This window comes from Mustela putorius, unplaced genomic scaffold (genome assembly GCF_011764305.1).
Source record: "Mustela putorius furo isolate JIRA1106 unplaced genomic scaffold, ASM1176430v1.1 tig00003834_pilon_pilon_pilon, whole genome shotgun sequence".
NCBI classification, from domain to species: Eukaryota; Metazoa; Chordata; class Mammalia; order Carnivora; family Mustelidae; genus Mustela; species Mustela putorius.
In genome coordinates this window covers 105283187-105297626 of record NW_025421987.1, presented here as the reverse complement: position 1 = coordinate 105297626, position 14440 = coordinate 105283187, and the positions used below count along the sequence as shown (strand labels likewise).

General features: G+C 32.3%; 1 protein-coding gene across 3 annotated transcripts in view; it reads right to left on the bottom strand.

Moving 5' to 3' along the window:
• Nucleotides 1–14440, bottom strand: part of STAG1 (stromal antigen 1) — a 428247-nt gene that overhangs the window by 55921 nt on the left and 357886 nt on the right. For all 3 annotated transcript variants that reach the window (XM_013061415.2, XM_004762454.3, XM_045088872.1), the window contains 2 exons: nt 13051–13121; nt 11538–11625 (listed from right to left, as the gene is read on the bottom strand). In XM_013061415.2, coding sequence (XP_012916869.1) covers nt 11538–11625; nt 13051–13121 — 159 coding nt within the window. The remainder of the gene's footprint in view (nt 1–11537; nt 11626–13050; nt 13122–14440) is intronic.

Below are 14440 nucleotides of genomic sequence, written 5' to 3'. Positions count from 1 at the left end.
GTTCATATGCACTAGCCTTTTCTCTCCAAACAGTGTAGGCTGTAACATCAAAAAAGATCTTGCCACTTTCCATCTCAATGATCTGCTTAAAAGACTAAATGAACAATTTCTGCTTATGACCTTGAAATGCTACCGTAATACAGGCAAACAGCTGTCTAAGCAACACATACAGCATCACAACCATTCAGAAATCATTAAGAAGCCATAACATAATTCTTAGTGGAGATAGAATAACATCCTTATGAAAAGGTGAAAGCAGGGAACATCCATAATTCCATAAGAACAGTCACTTAAAGACATATTCAAAGTGAAATGAATGGTTTATGCAAACAGATTCCAAACATTTAAATATAATAAATATGACAATTAAAATACAAGAAGAAAAAAGTGAATACTTAGATGACTCGAATATGTGGGGAAAGGCCTTCCAAGTAAGACAACAAAGAGAGAAAACAACAGAAAACAACTAATAATTGTGATTATATATAAAGAACATTTATAATCCAGGCATCAAGATACCTAAAATTAAAAAGATTCCCACTGATAAATTATTGCAACAAACGAAATAATGCTAAGAATATTAATATGGAAAAAGCTTATACATTAAAATGAACTCGAGATCTGCTGTACAACAGTGTGTAATAGCTAACAATATGGTATTGTATGCTTAAAAATTTGTTAAGAGAGTAGATCTCATGTGTTTACTACAATATGTGTTTACTACAACAAAAAATATAACACAACAAAAAGATGGGGAAAGATAAAGAAAGGTAATTTTACAGAGGTATATAAGCAATAATCAGAAATATAACTGTATGAGAATTTATTTATTTAAATGTTTTATTTATTTGCCAGACAGAGATCACAAGAAGGCAGAAAGGAAAGCAGAGAGAGAGAAGCAGGCTCCCTGCTGAGCAGAGAGCCCGATATGGGGCTCGATCCCAGGACCCTGGGATCATAACCCGAGCTGAAGGCAGAGGCTTAACCCACTGAGCCACCCAGGCACCCATGTACAAGAATTTAAAACAGTAATCTGAAAAAGTAACAGTTACCAAATGTTCACTATATGAACTCAATTTTTCAAAAAGATGTTTACTTAGTATCCAAGTCTTCTGCTAAAATAAGAGCTTAAAACAAATATACTTCCTGGATCTCAGAGAACAATCTAGTGGGAACATAAATACCAACTGTAACAATTTAGTTATTAGTGTGACTAAGAATACACACACAGGAGCAGATGCTGAGGGACAAGAAGGACTCTGTCTTAGCGAGGAAGAGTGATAATGGCTAGAAATACTTTATAGAGAAGCAAAAATGTAGACTAAATATTTAAAGAAATATTTAAAATTTAATGTGGCAACAAAGGGCAAGTGTAGGTTGAAGGAATAAAAATTTCAAAAAAAACTTCACCAACAAACTCAAAACGCTGGGACAGTATAAGTGTAAGCATACTCTGAAGCTAGATCAGCAGAAACCAAATCACAGAGGGCCTTATAAGAGGGTGACTATATATCCTGCTTTATGCCAATGTCTTGAAATAATTAAGAGTAGCACCCCCCTCCTTCCACTTTCAGAAGAACACTTGTTTGGACAGTTAACAAGGACACCTCACTATGACAAAAAAATCTGGGTGTTATCCTAGAAATACTAGGTAATGCACAGAGTAACATGTTCCTATTTGAACAGAAAAGTAACACAATCAGGTGTTTCAAAAATATCCCATTCACAACAGCAAAGAGAAGTGCTTCTGTTTTGTTAAGATTTTTTAAAGTAGTATTTGATGCTTCAAAACAGATGTATAAAGTGTAATAATAAGATTAACCTATTAAGAGACAACCAAATTTAAGAACTAGTATGATACCAATAACTTCGTATCCACCTATGATCTGTTCCCCTATTCCTTAGGGCTGACAAACTTTTCTGCTAAATTTCATGTATATCATGTCCTGGCTCTTAAAAAAATAGTTTGGTTATATATACATATCATTGGACAAATACATAATCTTTCTAGTTTTTGAGCTTTTCAAGTATGGTGTTACACTGTATGTTGTCATTTGAGGAAGGATATACTTCACCATCGCCATGCCTCTGAAGGATCTATAAAGATTAAAAAACACAAAAACAAATTTTCATGCTCCACACCTGAAGATCTAGCCCCAAGAGAAACAATTCCACAGCCTTTTTAAACAACTGATGTTAACTTACATAATATTTACAACCATTCTATGTAATTTTGCTAGAGAGCTGAAAAATAAGAATAAAGACTGTATCAATCTATGGCTCCTAGTTCTGAAATCTACACCATGTGATAAACGTTTTCTTTTGTTCTTATGTTTTGGACTGGGGCTTTCTAAAACTCAAAATATATATGGTCAGGCTTTGAAATAGCCTTCATTAAGCATGAGAAATAATTATTCTTATTTTTGTCCTTTGCATTTGGATAAAACAAAGGTATAATTTATATACAAAGAAAAATCTACTACTATCAACATACAATTCTGCAATTCTGACATATGTATAGCAAGGTAACCATTAAACAATCAAGAAATAGAACAGCTCTACCAACCCTCAAATTCCCTCATGTCCTTCTGTACTAAGTCCCTTACCCCACTCTGGATTTTCTGACCCTATAGTTTTGCCTTTTCCAGAATGTATAATAAAATTGTACAGCATGTGGCTTTGTGTATCTGGTTTCTTTGACTCTATGTTACCACCTTCCATTTTATTGCTGAGAATTATTCTACTGTATGGATGATAATACAATTTGTTTTTATACCATTACCAGTTGAACGTTTTGAATTGTTTGCAGTTTTGGACAATTTTGAATACAGCTGCTATACACATTCTGGTATAGATTTTTTTTTTTTAAGATTTTATTTATTTTAGAGAGACACAGAACACAAACACGGTGAAGGGCAGAGGAAGAGGTAGAAAGAGAATCTTACACAGGCTCCCTGCTAAGCACAGAGCTAAGTGCAGGGCTTGATCTCAAGACTGGGAGATCATGATCTGAGTTGAAATCAAGATTTGGAAGCTTAACCAACTGAGCTACCTAGGCGCCCCTCTAGAATAGGTTTTTATACTAACTGAAGTTTCCATTTCTCTTGGATAAACACTCAGGAAAAGAACTCTGGGTCAGAAAAGTGTCTATGTAACTTTAAAAGAAACCCTAACTGCTTTCTGAAATGAATGTATCATTTTGCATTTCCACCAGCAATGTATGAGTTCCACTGCTCTTAAAATGATTTGTAGTATTATCTCCCTGTGCTTTTTTTTTCATTGTGCTTTTAATGTGCATTTCTCGAATGACAATAATAAGCTGTTTTTCATGTGTTTGTCCTCTATCTTCTTCAGTGAAGTATTGGTTGCTTTTCTTACTACTGAATTTTGAAAGATCTTAATCTTTTGGAATACAAGTCTGTTATCAGATATGTGATTTATAATTATTTCCTAGTCTTATATGATTGTCCTTTTAGTCATGTTGGTATTATTTTTGAAAAGCAGAAGTCCTTAATTTTGCTGAGTGTGTAGTTTTGAAATTTTAAAATTATGGATCATGCTTCTGATGTATTTGAGAAATCTTTGACTAACTTAAAGGTCACAGAGATTTTAATTCCTGTGTTCCTTTTTAGATGTTTTATACTCACAGGTTTTGCACTTAGGTTTATAGTCTAAATGGCCTACTTTGAGTCAGTTTTGTATATGGTGTGAAGTGTGAAATGAGATTTTTTTTCATATATATATATATATATATATATATATATTCAACTATTTTAGCACATTTATTAAATAGATTATCCTTTCCCCAAAGAACTGTCCTGGCACGTCTGTCAAAAATCAACTGACCAAATAAGTGCGAGTTTCTTTCTTTCTGGATCTCTATGCTGCTCCTTTGATCTATATGTTTATCCTTTCTTCAGTACCATACTATCAAGTTTACTGTTTAGTCTTGAAATCACGTAGTGTAAATTCTAAGTTTGTTATTATTTTTCAAAATTCTTTGGTTATTTTATTTCTTTTGTCCTTTCATATAAAGTTTATGAATCATGCTGTCAATTTTTGCAAGAAATCCTGCAGAGATTTAAATGGATCTCTGTTCATCTAAGATCAGCTTAGGGGAAACTGACATCTTAACAATATTGAGTCTTCTAATTCATGAACATGATACATCCTCATTTATTAAGATCTTCAGTTTCTTTCATTAATGCTTTGTAGTTTTCAGCATACAGATCTTGCACATATTCTTAGATTTATACCTAAGTATTAAATATTTTTTTGTGCTATTGTAAATGGCACATGCTCTTAAAATCTCAATTTCCAGTTACTAAGCAAATGATTTTTAAATTTATTTATTTATTTATTTAAAAGATTTTATTTATTTATTTGACAGAGAAATCACAAGTAGTTGGAGAGGCAGGCAGAGAGAGAGAGAGAGAGAGAGGGAAGCAGGCTCCCTGCTGAGCAGAGAGCCCGATGCGGGAATCGATCCCAAGACCCTGAGATCATGACCTGAGCCGAAGGCAGCGGCTTAACCCACTGAGCCACCCAGGCGCCCCTGATTTTTAAATTTAAAAAGCAAGAGATGTACATAGTAAAATATGCAGCAGTATAATGGTATTCTATTCAAATTAAGCTTCTTAACCACTACAGATCTTATTTTCCACTGAGAAAGTCATTGTTGAACAGTTTCCTCATGTATCATTCCAGAAATAATGTCAACTAATAAATGTCCACATATGGAGATTTTATCACCCCTTAAAATTTATATACCACTCTGCTCCTTGTTTTTTTCATTAAATTTCCTCTCACACAGAATATTTAACATCAGTAATATTAACCTTATTTTTAATTTTATAGTAACAAAGCAGTGCAGAGGATCAAAACTAACTGGTCAATACCTAGATTTCTTTAAGTTTTAAGTTTTTATGAATAATGCTATGATGAACATCTTTGTACCTACATCCTTTTAGAAATGTCCAAGTATAATTCTGTAGTCTAAATTCCTAGATTATAAATGTCAGTTAAGGACAGGTCTACTTTTAATTTTGATAGACTGACAACCTTCTTAAGTGATTATACCAATTTATTCTTACAATGGTATCTGAAAGTATGTCAGTATTTAAAAACAAAAACCCAACAACTCTGTAAGGTTTTCAGATACATATATACAGCTGAAAATTACTGGAACAGAACCTAGAATAGAAAGAGGCTGAAACTGAGGTTACTAAGACAAAAGAGGTAACTACTAATGTGATTTACAAGAGAAAATATGAAGGTTAAACTAAGGAAATGACAGGGCTAAAAAGAATAGTGGCAAAAGAGACATTGAGGAGGTAGCATTTTTAAAAAACATAAAACAGGGGCGCCTGCGTGGCTCAGTGGGTTAAGCCGCTGCCTTCGGCTCAGGTCATGATCTCAGGGTCCTGGGATCGAGTCCCGCATAAGGCTCTCTGCTCAGCAGGGAGCCTGCTTCCTCCTCTCTCTCTCTGCCTGCCTCTTTGCCTATTTGTGATCTCTCTCTGTCAAATAAATAAATAAAATCTTTAAAAATAAATAAATAAAAAACATAAAACAAATCGTGAGATTAAGGACTGCTTCTAATATACCCCTATGTCCTCAGGATCAGGCCCTCAAACACATTTTTGGTCAATAATGAATAGGTAGGTGGTAGTCTAGATTTGTGTATGAGTGGTGACAAAATTCTGATATGGCATGCCCAAGGAAGAGTCAGAAGTAGGTAACTGAAATATTTCTAAGTTTAGTCAAGGAAATACGTATATAGTCTTCTAAGGAAAGCATCAACATGCTTCCAAAGGTAAGTACGACTGCACTCTTTACACAAAAAGTCATAACCAATCCAAGAGCAATAATGCGACTGAAGTCAAACTCAACCCCTGTATTATGTTGTTTAAAGAAATGTGTTGATTTCTAGTTCATGATAGCAGATTAAGTACCACTATTTAATCTCTCCTTACAATTCTCACTGAAGAAATACAAAAGATGGTTAGAAAAAAAAAAAAGAGTTTGACATGGGGCAAACATCAGAAGGATGGGATATCATAGAGAGCAGTAGCAAATTAGTACAAAAAATGTGAAGACACTGAACAGAATTCAAAACTTTGGTTTGAGTGGGTATGTAATAACTATATGACATTAGGCAAGTTATTTACTATCCCTAAGTTTTAATTTCATCCTCAAAAAAAATGAATAATGACATATTTTATAGGGCTGTCCTAAAGCTTAAGCAAATAAATATAAAGACTTAAAGACTTAAAATATTACCTGGTACATTGTAAGTGCAAACCGAAGTTTTTTTTTATTACTGATACCTTGAGAGGCCCAAAGTTAGTGATAGATGATCACAATTCCCTCTTTATGGGTTTACTGACACTGTTTTGTTATAAAGTGAATATTCACCAAAACAATTTATAAATATTCTTCATTGACTTTCAATTTTTAGAATCAATTCACACAATCCTACTTTAATATATAACTTCCGGAAGTTTAATATTTATTATTCTTAGATGTTACCTAAGACAAGGTATAAAACTTCTAAATAAGAATACCAACAGGAAATAGGCACAAAATAAGGATAATTTAAATATTCATTGTCTTTATTTCACAGAAAATTGTATGAAGAAAAACTATAATACATTCTGAAATGTGGGTTGTTTACCAGCTAATAATTACTGTGTTATTGAATTGCAGTAACTTTTAATACTTATCGTAGGTTAAAATTTATTAGCATATGGGAGGCACAAACAGATGCCAGATGCTATAGTCTTTTTCCAGAACAAATGGAAATGCTCAAAAAATTATCAAAAAGTACACAGGAGGATGTTTTAAAGAATTTCCCTCTAGCTAATTCTGCAACAATCTGAGCACCAAAATAAATAACAAAAGGACTCAATTTTAACCAACTGGACAGAGTAAGAATGAAGTAGCAATCCATGAGTCATTATGAATTTTTAAAAAAATGAATGAATGAATGGAGAGGGGCATTATAGCAGAGGGCCAACAAATAAATGACATAAATAAATGACAGTTAGAAAACCACCATTTACCATTTTGTGACCAGGACAGAAATAAATGACTTAGACAAGAATCATAAATAGATGCTAACATTATATCAAAGTTTGATTAAGAAAGAGGAATATTTACAGTCTTAAGGAATCTTTCCACACTAAAAATGAAAATGGAAACAAGAAAGGACAGACTTGGCAAGCTCCATCTTACTAAAGTGATCAAAGTTAATATCATCAAATAGTGATCAGACTGGTATCATGTGCCTCCTGATGTGATACACTGAAGACAAATATCAGTTATTGTAGCATTCCTACCAAGAATTCATTATATGGATGAATCTAAACATGTAGATTAGACAAAACTAAGTTGAGTACATTCTATAAAATAACTGGCCTGTACTCTTCAAAATGTCAACATCATCAAAGAAAAGGATAAGAAAGCATTCTAGATCAAAAGAGACAAAAAAAAAAAAAAAAAAAGGACATAACTAAATACCTGGGCTGGGAAAAACCTGCTATAAAGAACATTATTGTTTTATATATGCATATTTGTATAAAAATAAAAACACATATATAGAGAAAAAGGATGCAAGTATGCAGCTATGGAAAATTACTGTGATAGTACATGAATCAGGTGAGGGGTAAGAGTTATTTTTTTCTACTATTATTTTTCTGTAATTTGACTTTAAAAATTATAAAAAAAGGTAAATTCTTATAAACTTCAATCACATTCTAAAACTAAAGTGGTTAAAACAGTACTAACATGAGAAAAGACAGATCAGCAGAAGAGGGAAGGAAAAAAAAGAAGTCAGTTAACTCTGAAGAGTGAGACAAAGAAAATTCTAGTTAAACAGTTACCATGGAAAACAAAGTTAAAAAGCCTACGGACAATAAAATTAGACATCTAGACAATAAATTTTAATGTAACTGCTCTAAAAGGCTATTTTCTTTGAATTTTAATTTAAAGTACAGAATGGCCATCCAGAAGAGTGAGCTTCCATAGTCTATGAAGAATTGGTCGAATCCTGTATACTTTTCGGATTTTTTTTTTAAAAGACTATATTTATTTATTTGACAGAAAGAGAGTAATCATAAGTAGGCAGAGAGGCAGACAGAGAGAGGGGGGGAAGCAGGCTCCCCACTGAGCAGTGAGCCTGATGTGGGGCTCGATCCCAGGACCCCGACATGACCTGAGCTGAAGGCAGAGGCTTAACCCACTGAGCCACCCAAGTGCCCCTACTTTTAGAATTTTTAATACTGGGTATCTAAAGACATATTTCTAGGACCTGCTTAATGTGAAATAGTTTCTAGTTGCTAAAACAAACAAGAGTATAATCTAGTAGTGATGCACTAGAACTTTATACACATGATTTCAGTTTTAAGAATGTGTCCAGTGATACACATAGTAAGATATTCCATGATCATGGACTGTAAGACCAAACACCATTAAATGTCCATACTACCCAAAGAAAGCTACAGAATTATGCAATCCCTATCAAAACACCAAGAGCATTTTTCACAGAACTGGAACAATTCTAAAATCTGTGTGAAACCACAAAAGACCTTGAAACCAAAGCAGTCTTGGGGGAAAAAAAACAAAAACAAAACAAAACAAAAAAAACCACCAAAACTGGAGGTAACCACAGTCTCAGATTTCAAGATACACTACAGTGCTATAGTAATTGAAACACTACGGTACTGGCACAAAAACAGATATATAGAATAGAACAGAAAGCCCGAAAACAAACCCAAAATTGGGTTTAATAACTTCAATAAAGAAGGCGAAAACCTGCAATGGGAAAAAGTTTCTTCAACTAATGGTGTTGGGAAAACTGGACAGCAAGGTGCAAAAGAATGAAACTGGACCACTTTCTTACACCACACACAATAATAAACTCAAATGGATTAAAGACCTAAATGTAAGACTGGAAACCATAAAATTCCTAGAAAAGAGCACAGGCAATAATTTCTCTGACACCAGCCATAGCAACATTTTTCTAGATAGGTCTCCTGAGGCAAGGGAAACAAAAGCAAAAATTGGGACTACATCAAAATAAAAAGCTTCTGCACAGTGAAGAAAATAATCAATAAAACTAAAGAGCAATCCACTGAATGGGAGAAGTAATTTGCAAATAACATATCTGATAAAGGGTTAGTAACCAAAATCATAATAAAGAACTGATAAACTGAACACCTAAAAAATAATACAATTAAAAACTGGGCAGAAGACAGGAATAGACATTTCTCCAGAGAAAACAGAGATGGTCAAAAGACACAAGAAAAGATGCTCATTATTACTATCATCAGGGAAATGCAAATCAACAGTACATTAAGATATCACCTCACACTTGTCAGATTAGCTAAATCCAAAAACACAAAACAAGCATTGGTATGATGTGGAGAAAAAGAACCCCTTGTGCACTGGTGGTGGGAATACAAAGCAGTGTAGACACTGTGGAAGACAGTATGGAGGTTCCACAAAAAACTAAAATGATCCAGTAGTTCTCCTACTGGATATTTACCCAAAGAATACAAAAATAGTAACTCAAAAGGATAAGTGCACCCCTATGTTTATTGCAGCATTATTTACTATAGCCAAATTATGGATGCAGCCTGTGTCCATTGGTAAGATGAATGGATAATGAAGAGGTGATATATATGTATGTTTGTGTCCACAATGTAATATTACTTAACCACAAAGAAGAATGAAATCTTGTTATTTGCAATAACATGGATGGAGATACAGAATAGAATTCTATAACAAATAAAACAGTCAGAAAAAGACAAATACCATATAATGTAGAATTTAAGGAACAAAACATATGAACAAAGAAAGAGACAAACCAAAAAACAGACTCTTTTTAACTACAGAGAACAAACTGATAATGAATGGGGAAATGAGTGAAATAGGTGAAGGTGATTAAGAGTATACTTAACATGATAAGCCCTAAGTAATGTATAGAATTGCTGAATCACTATACTGTAAACCTTAAACTAACAGTACATATTAACTATAGTAAAGTTAAAAAAAAAGTGCATGTCTAAAATTAACAAATTTTAAGCAAATGTCACATGTAACTGTTCTCGTACTCAAATAAACTAAAATAAAATGGGAGAAATAATACATATGCAGTGAAAATAAATAACAGAAAGCCAAGATAACCAAAGAGGACAACTATGTGAAGTTGTCACAAGTTCTATGACAATTGTGTAGTGAATTAAAAAAATTTTTTTGACATAGTTAGAATCTGCAGATGGAACACAGGTGTGCAATCTTCATTATTTTCTTGAGGAAACCAAAGCAAGGAATATCTTTATCATTCCCTTTCAAGTCTGAAGAACAGCTTGGGATTATTAGTGAATAGTATTTAGGCTACTGAAAAGTCTGAGATGAAGACAGGATGGAAGTTGAAGAGTCGGCAATAAATGAAGTAAAACAACAAAGTTAAATATTTAGCTTCTTTACACAAACTAGGATAAACACCTATAATCATAATCATAATCATAATCACAATCATAATCAAGGACACTTGTTATTAAGAGTGGCCTTGCATTAAAACAACTTTAAAGAATTAATCAGAGCAATGGTAAAGCACTTTTTCTGTGATTAACTTTCAATAGATCATATAATCATAGATCATGACTGTTATATCTGTTGAAATTCTTACTGCTTTAGTATAATAAAGTGTCATTTAGTATAATAAATGTATTATCAAATGGGAATAGATGAGACCACCTCTAAACACCTTCTATACCTAACTATGAGATGATTATCTTGGTTTAATGAATGAGTATATGTAGTATACAAAATAATTCTTACAAAAGATTATTATTGCTAAGTAACAATAATTATATGTGTCAACTGAAATTAACTGTAATAAATGTACCCACTAATAACTGTAATAATTATAATTAAGTAACAATTAATTAACAACTCAATTCTTACGTAGAATTAAATCAACTATTTTCAATCTCTTCCAGACTATAGAGATTTGGTGAAATCTTGCTCTTTCCATTTCAACTTATATATGAATGCAAAAAGGTCTAAAATCCGCTAAAGATCTCAAGCTTACTTAATTATGGTTCTATTACAAAAAAAGTAAGCCATATTAAGCTTACTATTATCAATATCTAGAACAGTGCCTAGAATACAACCATAATTAGGAATTTTCATCAAAGTGAATTAATCAAGTTCTGAAATTGCTACTATAGTAATTATTTTTCCTAAAAGAGTAATAATATTTACTTTAGCATTAAATGTTTGAAATACATTATAGCAAATTTTCTCTTTTTTTCTTGCTCAAAACTGAAGTTATAATACATCTATTGGTAACATTCAATCACTAACATCTATTAATAATATTTAATCACTATGGCAATAATTCTCAAAGGAAGCAGCTGCATTTAAGAATTATCAGTCACTGTCTACATCAGGCTTTTGATAATCCTGTGTGATTTCAGAGAATCATAGCTTTCTAAAATAACAAAGAAGGAATAGCAATAAACTCCCACCTGTTCTGGCATCGCTCCATGTTCAATTCCAGTCTTCAATAATCTGTAGCAATTACCAAATAGATCCCATTTTGTGAGATCATGAGCACTAAAATAAACAAAAATGCATTAACTTTATTCTAGAGTGGAAGAAAATTTAAATTTGAGCTCAGTTTCAGTGGGTTCAATTTCTTACAGAATTGAAAAAGACTGATAAATATTCAAGTATTCAAACTTAGAAAGAAATGAAGAAAGAAATAAGGAAAGACAATGGAAGGAAGGAAAGAAAAACGAAGAAAGAAAACAGGGAAAAGGGAAAGAGAGACAAGGAAACTGAGACAGGGAGTGGAGACAGATAATACATAAGCTGACACTAGGAATTAATTAAAAGGGAACACTGAAAAAATAAAATTAAAAAAAGAAAAGAAGTCGATTAACAATAAAAATTCATACCTTTAAATGAAGATTACTACTATACAGACAATCTAAGCCTGTATTCCATTTCATTCTTCTTAGCATATTTTAAAATACATTTTAACAAATCCATTTACAATTTCAGAATATAAATACATGCATATTTTTGAAAGAGAGATTTGTATTCACAAGAAGACAAAACCAGGGGAAAGAAAATATGTCAAAGCTCGAAAACTTCAGTGTAGCTTTAGGCTTCTTAATTGAAATAATGCATTTATTTTCTCACGAGTTCTGCTACTAAAATAGTAGATCAATACCTTTTAACTTTTATTTTGAAACATCAAAATATTTTTTAAATAAGGAGTTTTGACATTAGTTGTCAACTTTTATTTTCAAATGTCAAAATATTTTTTAAAACTAAGAGGTTATTTCTCCATAGAATTCCAAACAGTGTACTTGTGTATAAGGAAATGTCTTAGATATTAGACACAGTTTTTGAAATCTGAAGTATTCATTAATGTAAGGGATACATCTAAACATTCTTTTAACTAGAAAGATCTCTATTTTCCTTTCTTTGTGGAAAAGATAAGCATACCTCATTAAAAAGGGACATATAAATTACAATTTAAAAATAATACTTATTTCATTAATCAGAGTCTATTTTTCCTTATTCAGGTCCAGCTATTCTGTCTATACAGCAAGAGTACAATAATAAACAGACAAACAAGAACAATTCAGGAAAAAAAGCTCACAGAAGTAACTTTCATGGTCTCCCTCAAAATCTTTTTTCTTATTTAGTAAGATTTCTAAAAACCACCAAATGAAAACTATACCTCTAAACTCCAGCTTATAGAGTAAGCCCAGTAATGATACTGATTAACAATGTTGTACAGTGTACAGTAGTATATATTTGTTACACTAAATGATAAATTTTACTCAAGTAATCAAACGATAATAAAAAATATAATGTATCTGAAGAAAATTCGAATAATAAAGAAAAAATCACATCTCGATATTTGTCTAAAATTTTCCATTGTTATAAGGATGTTAAGTATTACAAAACAAGACTATTTTATGTTGGCTAATAAGTTATTAAACAAATCTAAATAAAACGACATACTTATGAAAAGAGGTTAACCGCTTTAATGTGGAAAGAACATTGTAAATATCATCATCATCAGCTTCTTCTCCCTATAAATAAAAGACATTGTTTCATTACCATAACTTTACTTATCCTGAAATTCACATGAAGTATATTAATACTTACTGCCTAAAGGAATTCTTTTTTATTATATAAAGAGTACATATTCACTGTTGATAAATAAGAAAGTACAAATGAGCAAAGAAAAAAAAAATAAAGAACACCCATAATTGTAACACTCAGAACCATTTTTGCATTTTAAACAATATTATAAACATTAACATTGTATGCTTTTCTGATTAATACTTTAGGATAAATTCACTGAAACTGAGTGAAAAGGTATGTATTTTAAAGATTTTAATTGTTATTTCAGATTTTATTATCAGTTACTTTTGTCGTTCCAAATCACAATGAAAAGTAAAAAATGGCCGGAAAAAATTAATTAAAAATGGCTAGAAAAAATTAAGAGTTAAAAGTAGGAAAAAATTGGTTACATGGATTAAAAAGAAAATCCTATTAGCCTGACCATGAGAACATAGAAAACTGTGTGGGTTCCAAATTGATTATACTGGTTGGAAGGAGAAGGCAAGAGGCAGGATTCATAAAAATAATTACAAAATAACCAGTTGGAGAAGTTTGTTGTTATCCTGGGCGTACCACTGGTAAGTGGTTGTCCCTTACAAGCACACTTAATTTTTTTTTTTTTTTTAGATTCTATTTATTTATTTGACATAGAGAGATCGCAAGTAGGCAGAGAGGCAGGCAAAGAGAGAGGAGGAAGCAGGCTCCCCGCTGAGCAGAGAGCCCGATGTGGGGCTCGATCCCAGGACACTGGGATCATGACCTGAGCCGAAGGCAGAGGCTTTAACCCACTGAGCCACCCAGGCGCCCCTAATTTTTATTTTCTATTCATTAGCACACTGTAATAGTTCAGTAATATTAAAATGTAAATTAGGCCCCAGGGAAAGTGAAAAATGAATTAAGAAAAGCCAGACCTTAATTAGTTTCTCTTTAAAGAAAAAAATTAGGTTTTATGAAACAAGTATTTTTTGCATTTTTTTTTTAAATGGGGGAATGGGGAAGAGTGAGAGAGAGAATCTTAAGCAGGCTCCATACCCAGCGTGGAGCCTGATGCGGGGCTTGATCTCACAATCCTGAGATCATGACCTCGGTTGAAATCAAGAGTCGGACACTTAACTGAACAACCCAGGCACACCAAAGTAGGTCTTTAAAATAAGGTATAACCAAGGTTAATGTTTACAGGATGAACAGTTGCAATAATGCTGCTGAGATTTGAAAAGGAGAATTCCACTAGATTTTATTTTAAAATGGAAATAATTTGCACATTCAACTTTGAATATTAGCCACA